Below are 22,892 nucleotides of genomic sequence, written 5' to 3'. Positions count from 1 at the left end.
GACTTTTTCTACCTTGGTGCATCACGCGATGGGCGACACACAGAACGACGCAGCAAGCTTCATTCTGTCCACCGTAACACCACCGTGTATTCAGCCGTGTATTGGTGCACTGGGGTGAGAACTGGTGTCGTGCACTTGCGTCTACCCTGCGGCCGCTCGGCCAAACCCGGGGTCGAGCTCTCCAGAACTTTTGTCGGCAGGGCCACCCTGCATACAAGTACCGGGTACTAGTACGAAATTGTTTCTCAAAGCGTTGATTCGGCGAGTGCATCGTCTTGCTGGCCAATGCTTCTGGCAGAGCCGCATGCGCACTCACGAAGAACCGCAGAGCGATTTGGGCGTGCTCGAACGCAAGGGTCAATCATATGATCATCGAATTGAAGCTGAATGAACGGAGCATGGCACAAAATATACTACTGCGAGAGAATCACTTGCGACGAAACCCGTCACCGATACAAGAATTCGTGGGTGTTAGCGGAAATCGCACAGCTTGGCAAAACCGACGCCGGCACGTCGTCTTGCCCGGTACTAGCAAGCCCTTGCTACTACCTTCTGGCGACGTCTACGGAGGGGACGCCTCCGCGCTGCTTCAATCACGGTATGTGAGCACGTGGAGAGTCTTGTCTCTTGGCACGAGGTACATTTCGGAATGCACCCTCGCTCTTACAACTTCTGTAAGGTCCAACTAAGTCGAACTACTTGATCTTCCGCGCAGCCCTCTTCGACGACTCGTTCTAGTCATGCTCAGTCAAACCTCGACAGAGCTCGAGTTAAGCACAGAGTTTCTTAGCGTCCGCCAACGAATCAATCACACCGTCTTCGAGTCGACTACGACCAAGGGAAAAGTTGCACGATTGCACCGCAGAGCGTTCAGCAACCCACAACCGATACTCTGCAATGCTGGTGATGCTCGTGCGTCGTGGCGGTGATCGAGCTCAATCGAACATCGAGAGTTCACTGCTGCTTTATTCGCTCAGGAGCGTGGCAGCAGTCTCTCCAACCTCCAGACACGATGCTTAACTCATGACTTGTCGCGCTCACAACAAACGACCCGATGTACGTTGGCTATACTCAATGTCGCTGGATACGCCACGTCGCCATATCGTGCCGTTGCAGTGCAGACTCGCAGCACGACGAATGGCAGCACTGAGACCTCAATCTGAGTGGCCGCCATCCAAAAGCATACGAGTGAAGCCACCTGCGAGGACTCGCAATGACCGCTGTGGTGCGGCCTCGACGCTGCGCCCGACGTCAACGCCGCACAACACATCCGCGGACGTGGCACCCCTGGTCGGCGTTGGCGCCACGCTATCCGGATATCCGGATAAAGGTCGCGCGCGGATTGGCTGCTGCGCAGCGAATCGGGCGCGTTTGGGCTGTGCACCAATGAAATGGAGCAACGAGGGATAGGGGTACCGCGGCGGTGTTTATCTAGGAATTTGTATGTGGTGGCCTTGGTGGCTGGTGGGCGCTTGTTTGCATCGCCATTTCGGCGGAGTCTCATTTTCGAGAAAAGCTACAAGCATGACTGTGAAGCGTCGCAACCACGGTAGAAACAAGAAGGGTCGTGGCCACGTCAAGCGCGTCCACTGCGTCTCGACGGCCAAGCTCATCCCCAAGGACAAGGCCATCAAGCGCTTCGTCGTCCGCAACATGGTCGATGCCTCGGCCATGCGTGACTTGAAGGAAGCCTCGGTCTACGAGTCGTACGCTCTCCCCAAGATCTACATCAAGAACTACTACTCGATCGAAGCCGCGATCCACCAGCGCATCGTCCGCGTCCGCTCGGTCGATGGCCGCAAGAACCGTGAGCCGCCGGCCCGTTTCCGCCCTAAGCGCGTCTAAATCTAGCAAGGTTTGGCGTATTGGCTTGCTGCTGTCTTGCGCAACATCACGTGTGGTACGCTCCCATCTTGCTACGAGGTCCTATGTAGCTCGGGCACCTCGCTCGGCTTAATATAACAATCGAAGGCTTTTCTCCTGATCACGACTCGCGTCTTGGCCCCTTTGGGTGCTTTACGACGTCCATGACTTCAGGACCCGCGACAGCACGTCTCATGTGGGCTCGCAAGCGCTGCAGTCGAGGGCTACAGTCTGCCCCATGGCGTGAGCTCATGGGCCGCATCAGTCTGTAGCGATATCAACTCGTTGGTGTCCACGACGTCGTAATAAACCAGCTTTGCGGTACCATCATGGTCCGCGGGTCTGCGTGCATGGAGGGATCCCTACAACATGTCGCCTTCTCATGGCACCGTAGTTCGTGGGCCTCGAAAGCAGCCCAGCATGCACCAAACTATCACCCTGAGCGTGGCTACAGCAACAAGCAGCGTGCGAGCCATGTTGGGGCCAAGTGTTGGAGGCCGTGATGCGCTCGCTAGCCGACACCAACGAGCTTCGTAGTACAGCGACCTCATCCTCCCCGCACAACACAAACTGGCCGTTGCCAGGTCTACTATGCATGCGCGAATGCACCGGTAGCAACTCGAGCTGGGCGATGCGAGGTTGGGCGGTTCGGCCAGCAAAAGTCCGACTTCTAGGATCCTAATTAGGACATGGGCTTTTCTTCGAGTAGGCACATTGAATTGGGACTGCACCAAGGGCCATGAACAGCTCGGGCGATCGCATGTCCGCGTCGGACTTCCGCAAGAAGAAGGAGATCGACGAGGCGCGGAAGAATGGGACGCTCCCGCCCGAGAAGGACGCCGACGGCAACCTCATCAACCCTCACAACCCCGACTACATCTCGAAGCGGCCCTGGTACCTCGGGTCGTCGGGCCCGTCGCTGACGCATCAGATCAACCCGAAGAAGGACCAAGTGCTCTCGATGCAGGAGGCCGACCAGCTCAACGTCCGTGCATTCAAGCAGACGACGACGCGCCGGAAGTTCCAGAAGGGCGCGTGCACCAACTGCGGCGCCATGACGCACAACGCCAAGGAGTGCGTCGAGCGGCCGCGCAAGGTGGGCGCGTGGAAGACCAACAAGGACATTGCGCCCGACGAAGTCATCATTGACGTGCGCTCGGGGCAGTATGGCAAGCTCACGTTCGACGCCAAGCGCGACGCGTGGCTCGGCTACGACAACGACGAGCACCAAGCGACGATCGCGCGCTTCGAGAAGATGGAGGAAGCGCGCAAACAAAAGCGCATCGAAGAGATGAACGAAGAGTTCAAGGACGACGATGGTCAGAAGGGCAGCAAGACGAAGACAACGTCCGACTCGGACTCGGATTCGGACGGCGAAGGCTCCGAGGACGAGGAATTCGTTGACAAGGAGGGCGGCCGCGTCATTGCCAAGCGCGTCTCGCGTCAAGGCGGTGTCGGTGGTGCAGAGATGAAGATCACGGTACACGACCTATCGCCCATGTGTCTACCTTTCTGCAATGCACGCTTTTGCAGGCCCGAAACTTGCGCATTCGAGAAGACACGGCCAAGTACCTCCGCAACTTGAACCCAAACTCGGCCTACTACGACCCCAAGACGCGCTCGATGCGAGACAACCCGAATCCTGACTTGAGCGCCGAAGACGCGGCCTTTATGGGCGACAACTTTATTCGCGTACGTTGCTCCACGCATGTCATTCCACCCGCCTCATGCGTCGTGGTATAGCATTCCGGCGACGCGGTCAAGCTCGCGAAGACGCAAATGTTTGCGTGGGAAGCCACCGAGCATGGCGTCGTTGCCGAGGGCCACTTGCACCCGCAGGCGACGCCGAGTGCAGCCGAGTTCATGCGACAGCAGTACGAAGCCAAGAAGGCGGCGCTCGAGGCCGAGAAGCGCAAGGCCATCATCGACAAGTACGGCGAGCAAACCAAGGCGCCGCCAAAGGAGCTCCTCCTCGCGTCCACCGAGGCGTACGTCGAGTACTCGCGCGACGGCCGCGTCGTCAAGGGCATCGAGAAGGCACCTGTCAAGTCCAAGTACATGGAAGACATCTATGAGAACAACCATACACAGATCTGGGGCTCGTGGTACGACAAGGCGGCGCGTGCGTGGGGCTTTGCGTGCTGCCACTCCAAGGTGCGCAAGTCGTACTGCACGGGCGACGAGGGCAAGGCGGCTGCGATGGCGTCGGCGATCGCGGCGGCCGCCCAAGAGCAAGTGCCGGTCCAGGCGCGCGAGATGCTCGTGCCGTCGACGAAGGAGTCGACCTTTGCCCTGACGGCGCGCAGTGAGCTCTACGGCGAGAACACGGCCCCGACGCTCGACGACGAGAAGCTCAAGAAGGCGAGGGCCAAGGCCAAGAAGGCCAAGAAGGCCGAGGACGACAACGACTCCAAGAAGCGCAAGTACACGTCGATGCACCACGACGACGTGAGCGCGGAAGACATGGAGGTCTACCGCCTCGAGAAGAACAAGCGCGAGGACCCGATGGCCAACTTTGGAAGTGATACGCTGTTACCAGAGTAGGGATTATACCAGTTGTAGTATTGTAATGCTATAAGTTTACTTCAACGGGAAGAGCTCGTCGAGCAAGCGCAGCGTGTCGGCGGGGCTCTTGACTGCGTGGCCGATCGTGCGGTCATGGACAAAGATCTCGTAGTCGTTGCCGCCCTAGACGACGCATGGACATGAGACCTTGTGCGAAATCTGCTGCGTACGAGGTGGGTCTTGTCGCCGAAAAAGTGGATCTCGTCATAGTCCGACGCGCTCAAGAAGCGGAGGCAGTACGTCTTGTCCCAGCCCTAGCACGCATTCCGCATGAGCGTTGGCTATTCGAGAGGCGGCAGCGTACGACGGGGAAGACGTCAAACGAGATCTAAAGAGGGATGAGGACGTCGTCGTGCGAAGAGAGGACGAGCGTACCTGGCCGCCAATCGAGTACGTAAGGTTGTACTCGGGGAATTGCGTGCGGAGCACGTTGACCATCTTCGACCGGACCTGGTGGATGTGGTCGTACTGCTCAAAGTCGTCGCGCTCTTCCTGCGAGCAGTTGCGGCCGATCGGCGACACGTTGAGCATGCCCTGGCGGAACTCGATGAACGTGCCACGCTTGATCGGGATGTCGAGGTTCGCAATGTAGAGCAGCGTAAAGTTGATAAACTTGTTGAGCTTGTCGTTGCCAAGGAATTCCTTCAAGCTCTGCAAGGAGGATGTGAGTGAGATGGCGGCGATCGCGAGGCGTGTACCGTCTTGTTGATGAGCTTGCCGTTGTGGTAGCCGAGAAGCTGTAGTCGAACGCTTCCGTCACTAGCTTGCGCATGAGCTTACTATCATCATCCATCCATGGCGATGAGTCTACTACCGTTCTCGCCGAGCTGCTCCTTTTGCTTGACGAGGTCCGAGCCACCGACGACGCCGATCGTGATCTGCGACTTGAGCTTGGCGATGCGGGCCGTCACCTCCGGCGTGACCACCTGATGACTGCTTAGCATGGTATGCATGTCGGAGGTCTACCTTGCGGGCGGCCGTGAGCGTGCCATCGACGTCGAAGAGGGCGAGGATCCGGGCGTTAGCTTTGGCCATGGTGGCGAAATGAAAGTGACCCCTGGTTGCTCACGGTGTAACCCGCACTTGAATGAGCCTCGTACTTGAGCGAGTCCTAGGGCTCGGGCTCGATCTGGATGACGTGGCCACTGGATTCATCGGATCGCTCGGCTTCGACGCGCGGTCAGATCGCCGCAAGAAGAAGCTTGCGACCGAGCCCAGGTGTGCTGCGAGCAAGGAGCAAGGCGGACGACTAGCCACGTGGCTGGCTTCGCGCGACGGCGCTACATAATCTGCATTCCGGGCGAGCAACAAGGAATCTCATGCGAATACAGGATAGCATCGACGTCGACTTGGCGCGCGATCGCAACTGCAGTGTCACCATGAGCCTTGGACAGCACGAGCGCGCTGCACGGAGTCCATGGCCTCTGTGCATTGCAGTCCTGCGGGGTGGATCGCGCGGGTGCATAGGGCCCCCACCCCGTCCTTGTTTTTTTGTTTTTTTTGGCAGGGGTGGGGTGTGGGCCACGAGCAAAAATGTACCGCAACTGGACCGTGTTTTGCAACGGCTGCAAGACCAAGCTCGTCGACTACGGCAAGCGCGGGAGCGGGACGTCGTCGCTCGTCAAGCTGCTGCCCGAGCGCATCCTCAAGAGCTACCTCCCGCCAAACGAGCCCATGGGCACGTGCCCTCGGTGCGCGACCGTCTTTGCGCGCCCGATGCTGTACAAGGGCCAGCCCGCGTGGAAACTTGTGACGCACAAGATCTTTGTAAAAAAGTAACACCGACGCTACTTGCGATGCTGCTGCTGCTTTCGGGCGAGGTACCGCGCGCGTGCCGCCGAGACGGCGTCGTCCGTGACCTTGACGAGCTCGACCTTGACGAAGCGCGGCGCGTCGCCGACGTCGACGGCGGCAGCGGCGGACGTCTCGGCGGCGACGAGCGCGGCCGGTGGCTCCCGCTGCGTGAGGCGGTAGCACTCGGAGGGCTTGAGCTGCTTGGGCGGTTTGTACATGTCGAGCCACGCCGCGTCGACCTCGAGCACGTGGCGCATGTAGCCTAGTATGCGTTGAAGACGAAGCATCATTATCTGCTGGCGCCTACCGCGGCTGGTGTGCACGAGCTCGTGGTAGATGCAAAACTCGGGCGGCGCTCGCTCGCTCAGCGACGACGACGGGTGAATATGCACGAGCTCTGCGGTCGTGTCCTCGGTCGACCCATGGTGCAGGCAGCGGTAGATCGCGTGCATGATGCACTTGCGGGCCCCATGCATGAAGAAGCCCGCGGTCACTGCACATGGATACGAGATGACGATGCCGATGGACGAGGAGGACAATGTACCGGCTTGTCGGACGCGGTCGAGCGTCGGCGTCGTCGTTGTCGGCGGTTGCTGGCGTCGACGCACCTTGTCGACCAAGTCGTGGAGCTGCGACCGGACCGACGCGGCGGTGCGGAACGCGCGGCAGTGCAAATGGCGCTCATGGCACCACGCTTCTTGCTCGTACGGCGGGAGGTGCTCCCACGCTTGGAAGACTACGCGCATCGAGATCGTGAGGAGCGAGATGGCATCGATCACGACCAGTACGCTGGAGGAGGGTTAGGTGGTCGCCTCGGGGATGGATCGTGGTCTCGAGGAGGTCCATGGCGCGGCGACGCGACGCCGCCATGGGGTCGTCGCGGTGTCGGTTGGTTTGAAACATAAAGACGTTCTCGACGGAGAGCATGGCGACGATCGTCATCGCTTCGTTCGCGCAGTCGAGCTGGATGCCTTCGAGGAGCACGCTACCCACCGTATCAATCTCTCAAGGTCTCAAGGTTGCGATGGTACCGGGCCAAGCGCGGCTCGAGCGGAAATTGCGCCATGTCCTTGCCAATCTCCGTGACGCTGCCGTCGTCGTCCAACGCGCCTAGACATCGCGTGCTCTCAAGTGCGCATGTCGAATCGAGTGTACCTAGGATGTAGAGCTGGTGGAGGGCGTCGAGGATCGCGTCTTCGGCCGGCGGATCCAAATAGTCGAAGCCAACCACGTCGGCGATGCCGAGCACTTTAAGGTACAAGATCGTGTTGGCCAAGTTGGAGCGCTGGATCTCGGGCACGGTCTCGGGCAGCATCGACTCGTACGACTGCTTGGAGTAGAGGCGGTAGCATTTGCCCGCGCTACATCGGGTTCTATTGCCTGTCCTTTCCAACTCTTTTGTGGTGTACCTGGTGCGGCCTGCACGGCCGGCCCGTTGCTGGGCAGACACTTGCGAGACGGGCACGACAACGAGGGACTCGAGGCCACGTGCCGGGTTGTAGACCTACAGTTGATATGTTGAAACATTGACACGTTGAGCGTGGTGGAACCTTTTGCTTGGTAAAGCCCGCGTCGACGACGTACTTGACGCCGTCGACCGTGAGCGACGTCTCGGCGATGTTGGTGCACACAATGATCTTGCGGTCGCGCGACGGCTCAAAGATGCGGCGCTGCTTGGCACTCGACAAGGCGCCGTAGAGCGGCAGCACGTGGAAGCGAGCCACGTCGGGCGATGCGTCGCGGAGCAGTTGGAGCCGCTTTGTGAGCTCCTTGCACGCATCGTCAATCTCCTTTTGGCCCGTGAGGAAGAGGAGGATGTGCCCCGCTGGCTCGTTGCTGTGGATCTGCAGCGTCGCATCGACGGCCGCCGTGATGTACGTCGAGACAGGCCCGGTTTTGCCCATGATTTGGTGCTGTTTCGAGTGGTAAATGTCCACCGGGAACGACCGCCCGGGCACGCGAAAGACGGGGCAGCCGTTGAAGAAGGCTGCGAAGCGCTCATCGTCCAAGGTCGCCGAGGTGACAATGAGCTTGAGGTCGCTGCGGGCCGAGAGGATCGACTTGAGGAGGCCAAAGAGGATGTCCGTGTGGATGCTTCGCTCATGCGCCTCGTCAAGCATGATGATCGAGTACTGCTGCAAGAGCGGGTCCTGAAGACACTCGCGCACGAGGATGCCATCGGTCATAAACTTGATCTTGGTCTCGGATGTGCATTGGTCGTCAAACCGAATGGTATACCCCACCGCCTACGCAGCATGTATTCGATCCGTCGAGAAGAGAAATGGCGAGCGAGGTCTACCTTGGGCGAGAGGCCGGAGGCGGCGAGCTCTTCGCCGACGCGCTTGGCGACGGCCGTCGTTGCGACGCGCCGAGGTTGGGTAATGGCAATGCGCTTCGTGGCGCCGTACCCCGCTTCCAAGAGGAACTGCGGCAGCTGCGTCGTCTTGCCCGAGCCCGTCTCGCCAATGCACACGATAATCTAACGCCTGCTGAGAGCCATGAGGCAGCTGCGCGAGGCGTACCTGGTTGGCAGCGATTGCGTCGAGCAATGCCTCCTTGTACTTGCCCACGGGCAGCGTAGCGCGTTGCGCTTGGAAGTCTTGGATGCTACTGTCCTCCCGCGGCGGCGACCGACGGCGCGGGCGGTCGGATGACGCATCGCGCTTCACGCGGCCAAAGCCATCGGGCGACGGCGACCGGCGCCGCTTCTCACGGGATCGACCTCGCGCTGCCATCGTCGTGTCAAATTTCGAACGACGCGTCCCATTGGCCAAAATGCGGCCATTTAAAATACCCGCCTTTATTATAATAGTTGCGTGATGCCAGCCGAGGCTGCCACGAGCCTTGCAGTTGCAGCGCTGCAGGATGCGCTGGAGGTGCAGCTGGCCGAGACGCGACGACAGAATCGAGAGCGGCAGCGCCTGTACCGTGAGCGCAAGAAGCAACGGGCGGTGGACGAGGCCGAGCGCCTCCTCGCTCAAAAGGCAGAGACACGACGCTGGAATCGCGAGCGCCAGGAACGGTACCGCAAGCGCAAGCGGCTTGAAGCCACGCTTTTCGTCCCCACGGCCTGCGGTACAGCGGCCGCATCCAAGCAACTCGCCACACCCAAGCGACTCGCCACGCCACGGCAGTCTGCAATCTTGGCGTTGCAGTGCGCTGACCAGCCTTGTCGTGCGATCACCGCTAAAGGCCACCAGGCTCTTCTCGAGGCCCACGCTAGAGCGACTTCCTCACTGTCCACGCACGACGAGACAGTAACCGACCATAGCGTCGCCCAGCTAGCAGAAGACGGTGGAGCGCCTCGTTCCATGTGGACGGGCTGGGCGTGGGTCTATCACGTGTAGCGCAATGCAAGCACGAATTGCAAGAGTGCATTCATCACACGTCATCGCTAGTCTCTTTCCGCAGGCTTGAAGCCAGCGACAATTCCGTGCCACTTTTTGTTGATGGCGATCCTAGAGCACCGTGAGAGCCGCCACAGACAACGCCAGCACATACCATTGCTTCCAGTCCGCCTTGGCGCCAAACGAGAGAATCCGCTCGACCATCGGTGTTGGCAGCGTCCGCCACGCCAGCGCTGCGCAGAGCCATGAGCTACATAGCAAGATCGGCGTAGGAACGTACCCGTGAGCTCGTTGTCAAGGACCTCAACGTCTCGAGCGACGCCTTGCAGCTCCGCCGTGGCTTGCGATTGCTCGTCCACCGCCGTCGCCAGCTCTGTTTGCAGGCGCTAGCAACAGCTCCATCTTACGACACAAAAGGCGACGACATCAGCATACCGCGAGCTGCTGCTCGAGGTCGAGGATCTTGGCCTGACGCGAATCAACGCTGGCTTGTAGCGTCGCGAGGACGCCCGCTTTCGCATCGAACGCGGCTTGGCGCAGACGTAGCTCGCGCTGCAGCGTGTCCCGCGCCGTGTTCGCTGGCACGAGGGGCGCGAGGTGGGGCACGTTCTGGTGGAGCTCGACGGCGTAGCTGAGCTCTTTCTGGTTGATCCACGAGAACGCATTGTCCCACGTCAGCGTGAGGACGCCGGGGCCGCGGACGTCGTGGCAGCCTTTGACCGCGCTCTCGTGCGACGCGCAGCGCGTGGGCGGGATGAGGAAGCGCTCGAGGCCCGTCGCCGCGTCCACGAACCGGATCGAGAAGATGATGTCCATCTCCTTTGTATGGAACTCGTACGATACCTCCGAGTCCTCGTACTCGACGCGCACGGGCAGATCAAACTTGCCGCTCGCTGCCACGATCGCGTGGCTGCTCTTCCAGCTGAGGACGTCGGGCGCCGAGAGCGTGCGGACCTTGGCCGTCTCGGTTGCAGCGACGTCGGGCGCGTCGGCCGCCGCATCGATCGTGTCGAGGAGCGCGCGCCACTGCAGCCGGCGCTCGATCTCTTCCGGCGTCTCGTACGCCAGCCGCTGCGCGAGCCGCTTCTGGCGCTGCTCCTTGGCTCGCCGCGTCATCTTACCGACTGCATCCGGATACCATCGTCGGATCGCTGATTGGCCATCTTGACTTTGCCCTTGCGATCTTTCCAGACAGGCAGGCGTCGGCCATCGGTGGGCCATCGGCGCTGCATCGCCCATGCGTGCTGGGTCATGGTCCTGTACAAGCGGGCGCATGCAGCGATGGGTCGCGGATTGGCCCGTGGACAACGGCCCCACCACGGCACAAGACAGGCGTGACACGCACCAAGAGCTCGCGACGGACGCCTACCCATCGATGACCTGGCGACGGAGCCTTATAAGCACGCACGCATGCGAGACAGCGTTGCTTCCTGATTAGCATGAACGATCTTTCGAGTGGAGATCGCAATGCCAAAGATCCGATCGGCGCCGTTTCGCCGACCATTTTTGTCGCATGCGCTTGGTCGTCGCCGTCGTCGCGGCGCTGCTCAGCCTCGGTGCATACGGGGTGGAACGAGCATCGTTAACGCTTCGCTTGTGGGTAGGCACAGCGCAGCTGCCATGCGCCGCGTACACGCCGCTCAAAGCTGTGCTCGAGACGTGCGTCTCGTACGACATGCCAGGGCATGTACACTGCGTGCGACGTAAGACCTCCTGACGCGCGTGTAGGCCCAACACGGCGCATGTGTCCCACACGTCGTCGGTGATCGCGAGCAGCTCGGCGCTCGTCGTTGTCGGCGGCTACTCGATCAGCACGGGCCAGCCCGTGATTGCGAATACGGTCCAAGTCTACAGCCCGTCGTCGCCACACACCGCCATACACCCGACGCTCTCAATTGCGTCGGGCGGGCCCAGGACCAATGTACAGCACCGTCCGACCTTGTGGCGGTCATGGCGTTTGCGTAGACGCAGCAGTTTTTACCTGGTAGCCGCATCGAGCATGCGGCTGTCGTCTGGGAAGACGCCATTTTCATCTACGCCGGCACCAACACGGACATCATGGGCGATCTTTGGCGGTAGACGAGCACACACAATGTGCGCTGACTTTGATACCTGCGTACTAGGCTCTGCGTCGGCAACCCATATACCTCGGGCATCTGTACATGACGCCCTAGGAAGAAGAGATGGCATGCGTGACACCATTGTAGGGGACCAAGTGTTGAACGCGACAATGTACATACCGACAGCACGCACGGGCCACTCGGCAACAACGCTCCTCGTCAACGCAACGAGCAGCGTGCACTTGGTCTTCGGCGGCACGCTCGCCTCCTCTTATGCGGTCGGCCACACGGCATTCCGCGCTCTCATGCTTGTCTAGGCGAGCAACGAGACTGTGTTTATGGTGCTGACCAAGCCAAGTGGCGGCGGCGTCGGGTGCCAGTCGGCGGTTCCCAGCGTGACGTGGCAGCCGATGGCGCTTTTACCCAACACGTCGAGCCCACTGGGCCGCGCGTACCACTCGATGACGCTCAACCGTGACGAGTCGTTCCGCAGCTGCTTTGTCCTGTACGGCGGCCAGAGCCTCTTCAACAACTCGATCTTCAACGACGTGTGGACGCTTTGTCCGACGCTATCATCGGTACTACGGCCGTTGACAATGGACAAGTTGTCATCTCGTACGTAGACGCAAGCCAGTGTCGAGCAGCAAACGTACGTCTGGACGCAGCTCGAGCAGCTCGGCACGACGCCGCCGCCGCGCTTTGGGCACACGGCGATCGCGTCGTACATCAATCGCGTTGTCGTTCTTGGCGGCTCGTTCCGGTGCGCGACTGTCGCAGGCGTGGATCCAGTGGACACGTTGCCTTAGGTTCCCCAGTGATTACATGAGTGACGGATGGGAGTTTAACCTGGCGCTCCTGCGCTGGCTGCCGCTGCCCCTCGCGTACACCAATGGCTCGTTCCTGAGCCCGCGCCGGTCGACTGCGAAAATACAGACGACTCATCGCGCGCTGTAGAGCCCACTCGACCAACTACCTCAATGCGACCAAGACACTGGTCCTTCTCGGCGGTGTCGGGCGGTGTGGCTGCTCTCTTTTACCAGGATGGCTCCACCGATAGTGTAGATACGCGCTCGTCACCGGCAACTCGATCCAGTGCGCATACACGTCGGCGCAGTGCGCGTCAGGGCTCGTTCAAGTCTATTGCAACGCCACCGGAGAGGTAGACGACCTTGTACAAAGCGGATCAGGATACTTTTTGGACTAGATCGTCTGCCAACCATGCGCCGCCGGGTCCTACGCAGCAATTGGCGACGCCACGTGCAGGACGTGTCCTCCAGGTACAAGCCTCCGACGGCGACAGGTGGCGAGAGAAAGATGTAGGCACGTACGCCGTCGAGGGCGCGTCGTCGTGCACGCTTTGTCCCCTCGGCACGTACAGCGGCCTTGTCGCTGCGCCGAGCCTCGCATCGTGTCTCAGCTGTCCCAAGGGCACGTACTCGTCGGTTCCGCAAGCCACGTCGATCGCCAACTGCACGCAGTGTCCCGCTGGTGCGGTTGCTTGGTGGTTTTGAAGATGCATATCCTTTCTGCAGGTACCTTTGCGGCCCAAGCCGGGTCGAGCGCGTGCTCTCCGTGCAGCGCCGGCTACTACTCGGGTGCGTACGCTAGTGCGTCGCGTTGCTGTCTCAAAGACGATGTGAAGTCGGCAACGCCACGCAGTGCGCCGCGTGTCCTGGCGGCACGTTCAGCCCGCCGACGGCCTCGACGTGCACCAATTGCTCAGCGGGGACGTACGCGCCATCCACGGCGATGGGCGCGTGTCTGGGATGCCCCAGGGGCATGTACAGCAACGCGTCTGCTCTCAGCTGCACCGCCTGCCCCCTCGGTGCGACGCTCTTGCCACCTCGATCTTCATGATGTCGCGTAGGCACATTTAGCGCTACCACGCAGTCTGCCTACGAGACGTTGGTTGTTGCTCCCAACTGAACGCTTCTTAGGGCAAGCTGGGCCGGCTGCGTCGCGTGTCCGATGGGCTCCTTTGGCGCTCGCACGGGCCTCGCTGCGTGCTCAGCGTGTCCCGACGGCACGTACAGCGCGGTGGTCGGCAGCGCTACTGCCGCCAGCTGCATCCAATGCCCCGCGGGAACGTACTCGAACGGAAACACGACCAAGGCGGCGGCGTGTGCGCCCTGCGGTCTCGCGACGTACGCCAGCAGCACAGGTCCACGTTTCCTGACGACGCGCTCTCACGATATTACATTAGGCACTGCGGGCTGCACGTCGTGCCCACTCAACACGATCACGCTTGCGACAGGCGCGACATCATCGACGCTGTGCGTGTCATGCCCGATCGGGTCGCAGCGTAGCCTCACGCGGGCGACGTGCGAAGCGTGTCCGCCTGGGACGCACCGGCTGCATGCGACTGCTGGCTGCGCACTCTGTCCCTACGGCACGTACACAAGCTCGCTGACGGACGCCCAAAACACCCAATGCACTGGCTGCAGCCCCATGACGTATAGCAGCGGCGTTGGTACGCAGTCGAGATCGACACGACGGTTTCATGTGTGGGGGTAGGGTCCACGGCCTGCACACCGTGTCTACCGGGTACGTACGCCTTGAATCAGTGGGCAGCGTGCTTGCCGTGTTCGCCAGCGTGTCCCATCGGACGCAACGGCGGCGTCTGCTCGTACCACGGCAACTGCAGCTATGGCGGTTGCAGCTGCAGCGATGGGTTCGCGGGTGTTGCGTGCGAGACGCTCGCGCCAGGACTGACGTCGATTACTGCCGCCAACGCTTCGGGCGTCCTGTACTTTGCAACCCCCAACATGACGCTGCTCTTCGACAACGCGTCGTCCAACTCCGTGCTCCTGGCGCGCGACGGCGGCTACCTCGTACGACGCTTGCAACGACGTCGTTGTGTGAGCCAGTTTGTGTGTGTGGGGCTAGGGTACGCTGAGCGCCGTGGTTGCGCTAGCCGGGGGCAATGGCTCTGTCACCAATGGCGGGCTGCCAGCCGCGTGGGCGACCACCGTTACGTTTGCGGCGCAGCAGACATCGATGAGTCTCTCTCTACCCGTCGCGCCGATCAGCAGCGGGCAAGGCTGCACGTCGATCGTGCTCTCGTTGCGCAACCTCAACGCCGGCAGTGTCTCGAACGTGTCCCTTACGGACGGCGCTTCATTGACGCTGCTCGTGCAAGCCACGAGCGTCTCGACCACCGCGCTCGTGCAGGTGTTGTTGGATGCTGTGCTTGATATGACACGTCTGAGTGGCATAGGCGCCGTCGGCCGTCAACGGCTTCAACTCGACCGTGCTCGTGGCCTCGACACAGAGCTCGAGTCTTTCGATCCCGCTGGCGCTGCCAGTTGCGGCGGTCGTCGAGACGTACATTTACTTGGATACGAGCTTGGATCCGTCGTACACGCCGCTGCTGCCCGCGCTGCTCGCGGCCGTCCAGGTACGCGATCGATGCTTGCGACGATGCCATGTGCAATGTTGTCGTTAGCAAAACTACGAAGCGCAAGGCGTCGACTGGCGCTTCTACTCCAACCTCAACACGACGTTGTCGACCTTTGGCCACGCTGCGAGCGCGCTCCATGGCGCCGCGCAAGCCATCCAGGTCGTCGATGCTACGAGGTACGATGGCTCGTGCGTCGATGCAGGCCGGACACCATGACCATGCAGCCCGTTCAATGCGGCACCGCTCTTGGCCACCAACTTTTTAGCGTCAATCCCGTGGAGCTCGGGCGCTCGGCGCACGCTGCTTGTCGTGACGATGGCCCCGTCCATCAATGCGGCCACAACAACGTCGACCTCGCTGCGGACCGTAGACGCCTGCGTCCTATCGTTGACCGCGTCATGCTGTAAACCATGTAGGCGTGCGTCGCGGCCAACGTCGTGCCGTTATTTCTCGTGCCAGTGGCCAAGCAACCCACGTTTAGCAGCCTCGTCCAGAGCTTTGGCGCTGTCGTCGGCTTCAACTTCAGGTACGTACCTGCTGTCGTGCTGGCGTGTCCTAACAATGGCTCAGCTCATTTCCAACAAGCGCGTGGCAGGCTCTCCAGACGCCATGCACGGTAGGATGCTGCAAGCAAGGACGACGTTCACACATCTCTTCTAGCCGGTGGCGAGCATCGTCAGCACGCCTTCGAGCAGCCTGCTTCAGTCGGCGGTGTGGACTGTCAACGCCGTCACTCTCACCTTTCGGCGCGCAGTGCTCGGGTCGGATCCGGCGCAAATGACGTCGCTGGTGACGGTCCTCGGGTGTGTTCTTGTCGCTACAATTGGTTTCTGAAGCGTGACATGTAGCGTCGCCGTCCTCCGGATCACGCAAGTCACCTTTTTCCCATCGTGCACGAGCTCGGTCGATATGACGACTCTTCCGACGTCCATGTCGCTTGCTGGGTGGCTGCCGCCCATGACGACGCTTGCGTCCGCCGAGGCACTCTGGACGGCGCAGTCGAGTGCGAGCAGCTTGACGCTACTGAGCGCTATCAACCAAAGCCTCGTGCTGCAGTCGACGACGCTCGGCCAAAACGCGAGCTACAGCTCGTCCTTTGCCGTGCAGCTCGAGCTCGGGACGCCGGTCGTCCTAGTCGGCTACGTCAACACCAACATGGGGCCGACAACGTAACTCGGCGCAACTCGTCTCGAACAAAGCAGACAAGTTGTTGCTCATGCGTAGACACGCGTCCATCGAGCTTATCGTGAACGGCGCCATGCGCTTTCCAGTGAGCCTGCCGATGGCTGCGTCCAGCAGGTGATTTCCCATCCCCAACAGCAGCGGAACGTCGCTGTCGCTAGTGCATGGATGTGGCAGTTTTTTGCCCTCGTGGTTAATTTGCCGCAGACCACGAGCCAACTTCAGGTGGTTTTGAACGCCTCGCGGGTCCTTGGTGTCGCCAGCCTTGGCCTCTTCGTCGATGGCCCGTACTCGTGCAGGTAATACTGAGCCTCATCCCACCGCTAGTACGGTGCTTGAGGTGCGCGAGCGGCAACTACATGCGCGCCGGCGTCTGTTCGCGGTGTCCGACGGGGTCGGCGTGCGCGGGAGGCATCAAGCTCGCGTGTGCGCAGCAGACGTTTCGTTTGGAGCCGCCGCGACCTGCCGCTGGTACGAGATGATTGCGTAGGCAGACAACCACGCGACTGTATTTAGGCTGGACGTGCTCGGGTGGCTTTGCGACCCCGTGTCCTCTCGGCACGTATACCCTCGACGCGACAACGTGCCTCGTCTGCCCCGCCGGATCGGCGTGCCGTCAAGGCCTTCGGTACTTGCTTCTTCTACACCTCGACGCAGACCGAGTCGCTTTCGTAGCTCGACCTGCAGCGTCGGGACGTTTGCTTTGGCTGGCGCCCGCCACTGCTCGCGCTGCCTCCCCGGCACGTTTGCCAACGTCACGGGGTCCATGGACGTCGTCGCGGTCAGGTTCACGGAACGCTCTCCTAGGTCGAGTGCGTGCGTGGCGTGCCCGCCCGGGCAGACCTCCAACTACATGCGGGACCACTGTCTTCCGTGTGCGCCCGGCGGCTATGCCCATGCACCGGTAAAGAGCGTGCTAGGACGAGGATGTAATGGAAACAATGACGTTCAGGGCTCGTTTCCGTGCGTCGGGTGCCCCGCCAACTCGTTTGCGCCGTCGGGCCAGTCGACGTGCGCGGTCTGCCCTCTGGTGCGTTCTTGCCAATGCGATGCATGCTGCTGACACGCGTGGTGTAGGGCACGTGGACGCCGTCGGCCGGCGCGCAGCAGTGCGAACCTTGTCAACTCGGCGTCTGCTAACGCTCTTGCTTGGACTGTAAACGGTGTATAACGTCGCTTCATAAATCGGGTGCGCTGCTAAAGGTGCGGCGGCGCTGCGGAATCGGCGGTGGCAGCGTTGCGAGCTCGTATGGGTCGTTGTTGGCCTCCATCTACACAGTCTTATCCTCCGCATCCGCTGTCGTGCGCCTTGCATCTCTACCTCGGGGTCGCCTTGCCTTTCTACCTCGGGGTCGCCTGCGTCCGACCTAGAGGACGTGGCATGAGGCTTCGGGAATGAGCGACATCAGAATAGTACGTCGAGTCGCTGTGTTCGGGCGGTAGCTGGCGTCGGCGCCACACGGCCTTGACCTAGACAACATATATCGTTGGCCGAAGGTACATAAATCAGCCGTCGCACCGGCGAGCCTGTCTGCGTGTCGACCACGCACGGCAGCATTGCAATGTTGACCTTGAGCAGACGTGGCAGCGCGCTCTCGAGCGACTAGTACCCAGCGCACCGAGATGCAACGCGGACGTACGAGGTCGGGGTACCGCTTCAGCGCGACCGTGCCGAGGGCCTCGAGGAAGAGCGCGTACGAGATGCGGCGCTCGCCTTTCGGCTTGACTTTGGCGAACGTGATGTCGATGTCGACGTTGGCGAAGCGGGCACCAATGAGGCTGGGGCACTCGCGGCAAAACTTGGCAAAGTTGGTGCCATCTACTTGGCATCAGCCGAGATGCGTCATGCGATGTCGTACCCATGGTCGTCTCGGACGTGCCCGTGCGCCCAAAGCGGCAGTAGAAGAGGAAGACGCCACGCAGCAACGTGTGCGGATCGTTCGGATCACCTTCAAGCGTGGCATGGGGCGTGTGCATCATCTACCGACCATGAGGAGACGTGGGTTGGCAGCGCGGCCTACGGGCGATGGCGGCGGCGCGTCATGGACGACGGCGGACCGCGATCGGGGCTTCCGGCGCGGGCTCGGGTGAGGCTGCAGCGTTGGCTGGAGGCGGCGCGGGAGCTGCTGGTGCAGCCGCGTGAAGATGTTCTCCTTATTCATCCGAATACCGTCTGCCGTTTCGAGAAGCAGGCCGCCCCGATACAGTGTAATACTCTGCCGCACAAAGAAGGGTCGGCAGCTGCGCCGCAGTCTCTACCACCCCTACCACCCAGCGCCATCAACCATGAAGCATCCTGGGACCCAATGCCTGAGACCTGTACTAGTACATGCGATCAGTGCATGGGCCATCGCCCACCCCATTGACCCGCTCATCTCAATGCTTCGTTAGCCTTGTCCTCCTTGCCGTAGACACCTCCACGTCATGTACAGCTGTAGTAAAGCTATTCATTGCCATCGAGGCCGGGAAAGATGGACGCAAATGGGTTCCACGCGTCGTCGTCGTCATCAGCGACGTGATCGACGTGGAGGTGCACGCGCGCAATGGCTGCCTTCCCGGGACTCGTCCGCTTCTCGTCTCCGAGGACCTTGACGCGCGTCGAAATGTACGTGGCGAGCGCGGAAGGAGGCACGCTCTGACGGCGCATGAGCGGCGACGGCGGGCCTTTCGCTTGCCATGCGACTTGGGCTTTGGCGACGACGCGCACCGCGCTCTCGAGCTCTGTCGCCGCCGCGTCGACGGCCTTGACCAGCCCCACGCGTGTACTGACCGACTTGGGGACAGCGTCGAGGAGCGCCTGCAGCTCGTCGTGGAGCATGTAGGCAAACTTGATGCGGTCCGTGAGGGCATACGGATCGTCGGGCGGCGCCGGTTTCCGGGCCTCGAGGTCGAGGAACTGCACTTGGCGCTGCAACTGCTGCAGTGAAGCGCGCACCTTGTCGGCTTGCGCCGCCGCGTCCGAGAGCGCGCGCGAGACGACCGGCGCTTTGGTTGTCGTCACTGCCGGCGCGTCCAAGTTGGGTAGCGTTGCGATGTGTGCATCGAGGAGCGAGCGCATCGCAGCCTCGAGCGTCTACGCTCCGTCTTCGCGGCGCTCCCATACTATATGGAGGAAGCGTACCTTGTCGGGGTACTTTTTGAGAGCGACGAGGCCGATCGCCTCGACGAAGAGAGCGTACGAGACGCGCCGGTCGCCGCGCGGCTTGACCTTGGCAAACGTCAAGTCAATGTCGACGGACCCGAAGTTGCGGCCGACGAGCCCTGGACACGCGCGGCAAAACCGCGCAAATCCAACGCCATCTACTCGCGCTTGAGGGCGAGTACAGTCGGAGGAGGAGGAGGATGCACCCATGGTGGCCGGCTCCATGCGGCGCGGGCTCGCCCGGCTGCTCGCATAGTGCTCAAAGACAGCTCGTAGCAGCGTGTGAGGGTCGTTCGGGTCGCCGACGAGGGCAATGCGCACCGCTGCGCTGGACGACGAAGTTGCCTACGTTGACGGGTGTCGCAGTGCACGAGATGATACGGCATCGTACGGGCTTGGGCGGCGAGAGGTGGAGCACCGTGAGCGAGTACGACCGGAGCGGCGCGGCGGCCTTGCGCGGGCTCACGTGGAGTCGCGTGAACACGTCATGTCGGTCGTCGCCCGACATCATCTAAGTATAGCGAAGGTCGACTGCGACGTTTTCTTCTTCTTCGTGTTGATTTAACTTAGACGAGGCTACATGAGGACGCAACTGCTCTGACTTGCCGCCGCCTTTTTGACTTCGGTAAGGCCAAGCTGCGTCTGCGCGAGCGAGTCCTCGACGTGTGTGTGAGCGTCGTTGATCGCGTTCTGCTGCTCACCGACAATGACCGCGAGGTCTCGGAAAATCTCGTTGACCTGCACGACGCTCTGCTGGATCCGGTCAATGTCTTTGGCCCGCTCTTCGATGAGCGCTTCGTTGTGCGCGATCTCATTGTCGAGCTGCTTGAACTCGATGACTTGGCCGTTCATGGACGCATGCAGCGTGCCCGAGGACGCAGCCGCCTCAGCCTCGAGGTTGTGCACGTGGCGCATCTGCGCGTTCGCGACTTGCTGCACGACCTTTTCGAGCTGGCTCGAGATCGCATCAAAGTCCTTGAGCAGCTTTCGCCGCCCCACGTCGCCGGCCGCGGTCCGCGGCAACTGCGGCATGAGCTTTGTGATTTCGTCCTGGATGAGGCAGGCGTACTTGATGCGGTCTTCCAGATCTTGCTGGACGTCCAGCGACGATGAGACCGTCGCGGCCTGCCGCTTGACCTCCGTCACCTGCCGCTGGAACTGCTCGAGCTTGGAGCAGAGCTTGTCCAGCACGCCGCCCGATGACTTGCTGGCGCTCGTCACGGGAACGCTGCGCCCCGCGGCCATCGGCGGCGCGGTCCCGGCAAAGTCGGCGAAGCTCATCTCGACGGAGCGCCTTGGTTCCGAATATGAGAATGCATCGAGTTGGCGAAGACGTCGACCCTTTTAAGTTCGAAGAGAAAGGACGAGGCTGAACACACGCAACATTAAATGCCCCGCGCAACATTCCTCGCTAGCAACAGCCTGCACGCCCACGCCGTCTTCACATTTGGCACAGTAGACTCGCTTTCGTACCGCATCGCAAAGCAGTACGCGAAAGGAAGGCGAACGCCAAGCAGCATCACGGGCCGAGGTTGCGTGGAATGAGCTCCTGGATCGTGTCCTGCAAAGTACGCCGCCTGTTGTATCAAGTGCTCGACAAAGTGCGATATGGACCGTATCCGAAGTTGCCTTTGGCAAAGGGTCGAGCAGCTGCTGCTCATGGCGCTCCCGCAATGCGCCGTCCATTTAGTTTAAAATACGTCGACGGTAGCGTCTACTGGTCTGCGTCGTATGCCTCGATGGCCGCACCGCAGCGGGCGTAGTACTGCGGGATCATCTGCTGCACTTGCCAATTGGCAGGCAGCAGCATGCGCTGTACCATGTCGACGGGGTCCATGACCGGGACAGCATCCGAGTACTCGACAAAGAGCTGGCACATGAGCCGGTCGGACGAGCTCGGGAGCAGCGTGAAGCGCTCGCGCATGCGCTTCCGCGGCGCGCCAATCACCTTGGGCCAATAGTACCACTCGATGACGAGCGTGTCGTCTACATGCAGCCGTGTCGTCGCATGTGGCAAAGATGGCGGCAGTACCTTGGTTCTCGCGCCACGCGCGCGTGCCGCAGAGGAGCCACTCGGTGCCAATGGACGAGAGACCGCCGATCGAGAGCAGCTGCGTGTGGACTTGGGGCATGGCCGAATTCTCGTGCTCGAGCTGCAAGACAATCCATGGCCCGCAGAGCGCGTCGTCCCAGCGCACCTACATACGCAGCATGAGCTCTCTTTGCCACGTCGTATTCATGGACCTGGATGGTATTCGGACCAAGGCTCGAGCACGTCCAGTAGAGCGAGCTGTAGTCGAGCGCCGTCGCGACCACAAGGCTCGGGTGCTTGACGCTTGACTCGCGCCGCCACGTGCCCATGAGGAGGCTGTCACTATGGATGACGTTGCCCGAGTACCATTGCGCCTACACACCGTGGATGCTGCAACAACACCGACGTATATGGCGAGACGTACGTGTTGCATGTTTTCGACAAAGGCAATGTAGACAGGCAGCCACGTCCCGATCGTGGCCGTCGGGTGCCAGTCAGCGTCGAGCTGCACGAGCTGGAGCCACTGCGAGAGCGACGTGTGGCCGAGCGCGCCTTTGATTTGCGCCGCAATCGCCACCAAAAGCTCCTCAAACGACGCGAGAAAGTCGGGCATCGGAGGCGCGCGCAGGTGCTGCCGCACGAAATGCACGAAGTCTTGGCGGAAGAGGCCCGCGAGGATCGCGTTGAACGCATCGAAGAACGGCGAGTCGCGCTGCACGATGGACGTGACCTGCACGTTCATGGTCGCGAGGCAGAGGTCCCAGAACGCCAGCGCGTCGACGATCGCGCGGTCGCGGTCCGAGGGTGACGCGGTGCGCGGCCGCTTCGTCGCTTGGCTCGACTCGGGCGGCGGCGACCGGGTACGACGGGCGCCTGCACCCAATGGATTGTGAGCGAAAAAAAGTGTCGGACAAGGGCAAGTGGCACCGTAGGACGACAACGCAGAGGTCTGGTCGCTGGCCACTCGCCTGCTGCTATTCGTGTCTTCGTCGTCCGACGCCTGCAGCGACGGCGCCGCGTCTATAAAACATGATCGGTCGTACATGCGAGGAAGAGATGGCAGACATACCGGCCGCTAGCGCCTTGGAGCTGCGGCGACTCGAGCAGACGGTAAACTGCGGCGACGAGAGCACGTCGATGCACTCGAGTTCGTCCGCGCCCGCTTGTTCAAAGATGTACACCTGCCAACGTTAGTACGAGGACCGAGAAACCGGGTAGAAGGTACCATGAGCACATGCTTGGTCGTGCAGTTGAAGCGGTTGGAGCGCCAGCCGTAGTGCCAGCACTGGCGATTGCCGTTGTACTCGAATCGCAGCACGTCCGTGGGCAGCTCGATCACTGTGATCGGCTCGCCTTCCATCCAGCTGCCAAGCGGTTGCTCGGCGTCTTGAGGTCGGCTTCGATGAGCGTTGCGTGGACGCGCGCGCCAATCGGGATCGCCGGCACGATCTGCGCCTCGGGCGCGACCTCAAAGCGGCTGTAGCTCACGACGCGGTCGGCCGTGTCG

The 22,892-nt window shown here is 61.3% G+C and overlaps 12 protein-coding genes across 12 annotated transcripts; 5 read left to right on the top strand and 7 right to left on the bottom strand.

Moving 5' to 3' along the window:
• The first annotated feature begins 1,485 nt into the window (after positions 1 to 1,485).
• SPRG_01017 (30S ribosomal protein S26e) lies at positions 1,486 to 1,990 on the top strand. The gene has a single exon (XM_012339219.1). It carries the CDS (start codon positions 1,525 to 1,527, stop codon positions 1,843 to 1,845), a length of 321 nt encoding a protein of 106 aa, XP_012194609.1. The 5' UTR covers positions 1,486 to 1,524; the 3' UTR covers positions 1,846 to 1,990.
• A 598-nt stretch (positions 1,991 to 2,588) lies between these two features.
• Positions 2,589 to 4,477, top strand: SPRG_01016 (hypothetical protein). Its single transcript, XM_012339218.1, has 3 exons — positions 2,589 to 3,343; positions 3,397 to 3,555; positions 3,607 to 4,477. Exons 1-3 carry the CDS (start codon positions 2,603 to 2,605, stop codon positions 4,405 to 4,407), a joined length of 1,701 nt encoding a protein of 566 aa, XP_012194608.1. The 5' UTR covers positions 2,589 to 2,602; the 3' UTR covers positions 4,408 to 4,477.
• On the bottom strand, positions 4,444 to 5,463 carry SPRG_01015 (phosphomannomutase; the record flags this gene model as incomplete). Its single annotated transcript, XM_012339217.1, has 7 exons — positions 4,444 to 4,551; positions 4,599 to 4,682; positions 4,733 to 4,756; positions 4,804 to 5,079; positions 5,127 to 5,191; positions 5,243 to 5,354; positions 5,395 to 5,463. The coding sequence occupies 7 exons, from the start codon at positions 5,461 to 5,463 to the stop codon at positions 4,444 to 4,446; spliced, it is 738 nt and encodes a 245-aa protein (XP_012194607.1).
• A 498-nt stretch (positions 5,464 to 5,961) lies between these two features.
• On the top strand, positions 5,962 to 6,181 carry SPRG_01014 (hypothetical protein; the record flags this gene model as incomplete). Its single annotated transcript, XM_012339216.1, has 2 exons — positions 5,962 to 6,119; positions 6,157 to 6,181. The coding sequence occupies 2 exons, from the start codon at positions 5,962 to 5,964 to the stop codon at positions 6,179 to 6,181; spliced, it is 183 nt and encodes a 60-aa protein (XP_012194606.1).
• On the bottom strand, positions 6,139 to 8,957 carry SPRG_01013 (hypothetical protein; the record flags this gene model as incomplete). The annotated part of the gene is made up of 10 exons (XM_012339215.1): positions 6,139 to 6,484; positions 6,530 to 6,715; positions 6,767 to 6,958; positions 7,011 to 7,207; positions 7,254 to 7,332; positions 7,378 to 7,583; positions 7,632 to 7,726; positions 7,773 to 8,468; positions 8,522 to 8,701; positions 8,745 to 8,957. 10 exons carry the CDS (start codon positions 8,955 to 8,957, stop codon positions 6,216 to 6,218), a joined length of 2,313 nt encoding a protein of 770 aa, XP_012194605.1. The 3' UTR covers positions 6,139 to 6,215.
• A 609-nt stretch (positions 8,958 to 9,566) lies between these two features.
• SPRG_01012 (hypothetical protein) lies at positions 9,567 to 10,685 on the bottom strand (the record flags this gene model as incomplete). Its single annotated transcript, XM_012339214.1, has 4 exons — positions 9,567 to 9,680; positions 9,724 to 9,802; positions 9,850 to 9,955; positions 10,005 to 10,685. 4 exons carry the CDS (start codon positions 10,683 to 10,685, stop codon positions 9,617 to 9,619), a joined length of 930 nt encoding a protein of 309 aa, XP_012194604.1. The 3' UTR covers positions 9,567 to 9,616.
• Positions 10,686 to 11,082: 397 nt separating this feature from the next.
• SPRG_01011 (hypothetical protein) lies at positions 11,083 to 15,436 on the top strand (the record flags this gene model as incomplete). The annotated part of the gene is made up of 23 exons (XM_012339213.1): positions 11,083 to 11,125; positions 11,174 to 11,252; positions 11,298 to 11,490; positions 11,535 to 11,644; positions 11,693 to 11,727; positions 11,777 to 11,907; positions 11,947 to 12,207; positions 12,253 to 12,389; positions 12,436 to 12,543; positions 12,584 to 12,646; positions 12,692 to 12,788; positions 12,834 to 12,906; positions 12,950 to 13,117; positions 13,162 to 13,224; positions 13,272 to 13,454; positions 13,497 to 13,518; positions 13,567 to 13,790; positions 13,833 to 14,099; positions 14,144 to 14,460; positions 14,516 to 14,800; positions 14,847 to 15,026; positions 15,075 to 15,205; positions 15,232 to 15,436. 23 exons carry the CDS (start codon positions 11,083 to 11,085, stop codon positions 15,434 to 15,436), a joined length of 3,375 nt encoding a protein of 1,124 aa, XP_012194603.1.
• Positions 15,437 to 15,806: 370 nt separating this feature from the next.
• SPRG_01010 (hypothetical protein) lies at positions 15,807 to 16,202 on the top strand (the record flags this gene model as incomplete). The annotated part of the gene is made up of 2 exons (XM_012339212.1): positions 15,807 to 15,832; positions 15,878 to 16,202. 2 exons carry the CDS (start codon positions 15,807 to 15,809, stop codon positions 16,200 to 16,202), a joined length of 351 nt encoding a protein of 116 aa, XP_012194602.1.
• A 1,187-nt stretch (positions 16,203 to 17,389) lies between these two features.
• SPRG_01009 (hypothetical protein) lies at positions 17,390 to 18,376 on the bottom strand (the record flags this gene model as incomplete). The annotated part of the gene is made up of 7 exons (XM_012339211.1): positions 18,233 to 18,376; positions 18,071 to 18,191; positions 17,852 to 18,030; positions 17,731 to 17,814; positions 17,629 to 17,681; positions 17,533 to 17,578; positions 17,390 to 17,482 (listed from the first exon to the last, which is right to left on the bottom strand). Exons 1-7 carry the CDS (start codon positions 18,371 to 18,373, stop codon positions 17,390 to 17,392), a joined length of 717 nt encoding a protein of 238 aa, XP_012194601.1. The 5' UTR covers positions 18,374 to 18,376.
• Positions 18,377 to 18,651: 275 nt separating this feature from the next.
• SPRG_18956 (hypothetical protein) lies at positions 18,652 to 19,891 on the bottom strand. The gene is made up of 4 exons (XM_012339433.1): positions 19,745 to 19,891; positions 19,560 to 19,698; positions 19,333 to 19,511; positions 18,652 to 19,284 (listed from the first exon to the last, which is right to left on the bottom strand). The coding sequence occupies exons 1-4, from the start codon at positions 19,862 to 19,864 to the stop codon at positions 18,655 to 18,657; spliced, it is 1,068 nt and encodes a 355-aa protein (XP_012194823.1). The 5' UTR covers positions 19,865 to 19,891; the 3' UTR covers positions 18,652 to 18,654.
• On the bottom strand, positions 19,891 to 20,657 carry SPRG_18955 (hypothetical protein). Its single transcript, XM_012339432.1, has one exon. The coding sequence runs from the start codon at positions 20,632 to 20,634 to the stop codon at positions 19,930 to 19,932; it is 705 nt and encodes a 234-aa protein (XP_012194822.1). The 5' UTR covers positions 20,635 to 20,657; the 3' UTR covers positions 19,891 to 19,929.
• Positions 20,658 to 21,067: 410 nt separating this feature from the next.
• Positions 21,068 to 22,745, bottom strand: SPRG_01006 (hypothetical protein; the record flags this gene model as incomplete). The annotated part of the gene is made up of 7 exons (XM_012339210.1): positions 21,068 to 21,339; positions 21,386 to 21,551; positions 21,598 to 21,759; positions 21,810 to 22,258; positions 22,313 to 22,405; positions 22,455 to 22,566; positions 22,611 to 22,745. 7 exons carry the CDS (start codon positions 22,743 to 22,745, stop codon positions 21,068 to 21,070), a joined length of 1,389 nt encoding a protein of 462 aa, XP_012194600.1.
• Between the last annotated feature and the right edge of the window lie 147 nt (positions 22,746 to 22,892).

The sequence above is a fragment of the Saprolegnia parasitica genome, assembly GCF_000151545.1.
Source record: "Saprolegnia parasitica CBS 223.65 unplaced genomic scaffold supercont2.2, whole genome shotgun sequence".
NCBI lineage: Eukaryota > Oomycota > Saprolegniomycetes > Saprolegniales > Saprolegniaceae > Saprolegnia > Saprolegnia parasitica.
The sequence above is the reverse complement of the archived record's forward strand: the minus strand, read 5'-3'. Positions and strand labels throughout refer to the sequence as shown.

Excerpts from the sequence above, each read along its gene's own strand:
- SPRG_01017 (XM_012339219.1), top strand. The coding sequence starts at position 1,525 with ATGACTGTGAAGCGTCGCAACCACGGTAGAAACAAGAAGGGTCGTGGC.
- SPRG_18956 (XM_012339433.1), bottom strand. The coding sequence starts at position 19,864 with ATGATGTCGGGCGACGACCGACATGACGTGTTCACGCGACTCCACGTG. Across the intron at positions 19,699-19,744 it reads ACCTCTCGCCGCCCAAGCCC|GCAACTTCGTCGTCCAGCGC; the intron begins GTACGATGCCGT and ends CCGTCAACGTAG. Across the intron at positions 19,512-19,559 it reads CATGGAGCCGGCCACCATGG|ATGGCGTTGGATTTGCGCGG; the intron begins GTGCATCCTCCT and ends AAGCGCGAGTAG.
- SPRG_01016 (XM_012339218.1), top strand. The coding sequence starts at position 2,603 with ATGAACAGCTCGGGCGATCGCATGTCCGCGTCGGACTTCCGCAAGAAG. Across the intron at positions 3,344-3,396 it reads GTGCAGAGATGAAGATCACG|GCCCGAAACTTGCGCATTCG; the intron begins GTACACGACCTA and ends ACGCTTTTGCAG. Across the intron at positions 3,556-3,606 it reads TGGGCGACAACTTTATTCGC|CATTCCGGCGACGCGGTCAA; the intron begins GTACGTTGCTCC and ends GTCGTGGTATAG.
- SPRG_18955 (XM_012339432.1), bottom strand. The coding sequence starts at position 20,634 with ATGAGCTTCGCCGACTTTGCCGGGACCGCGCCGCCGATGGCCGCGGGG.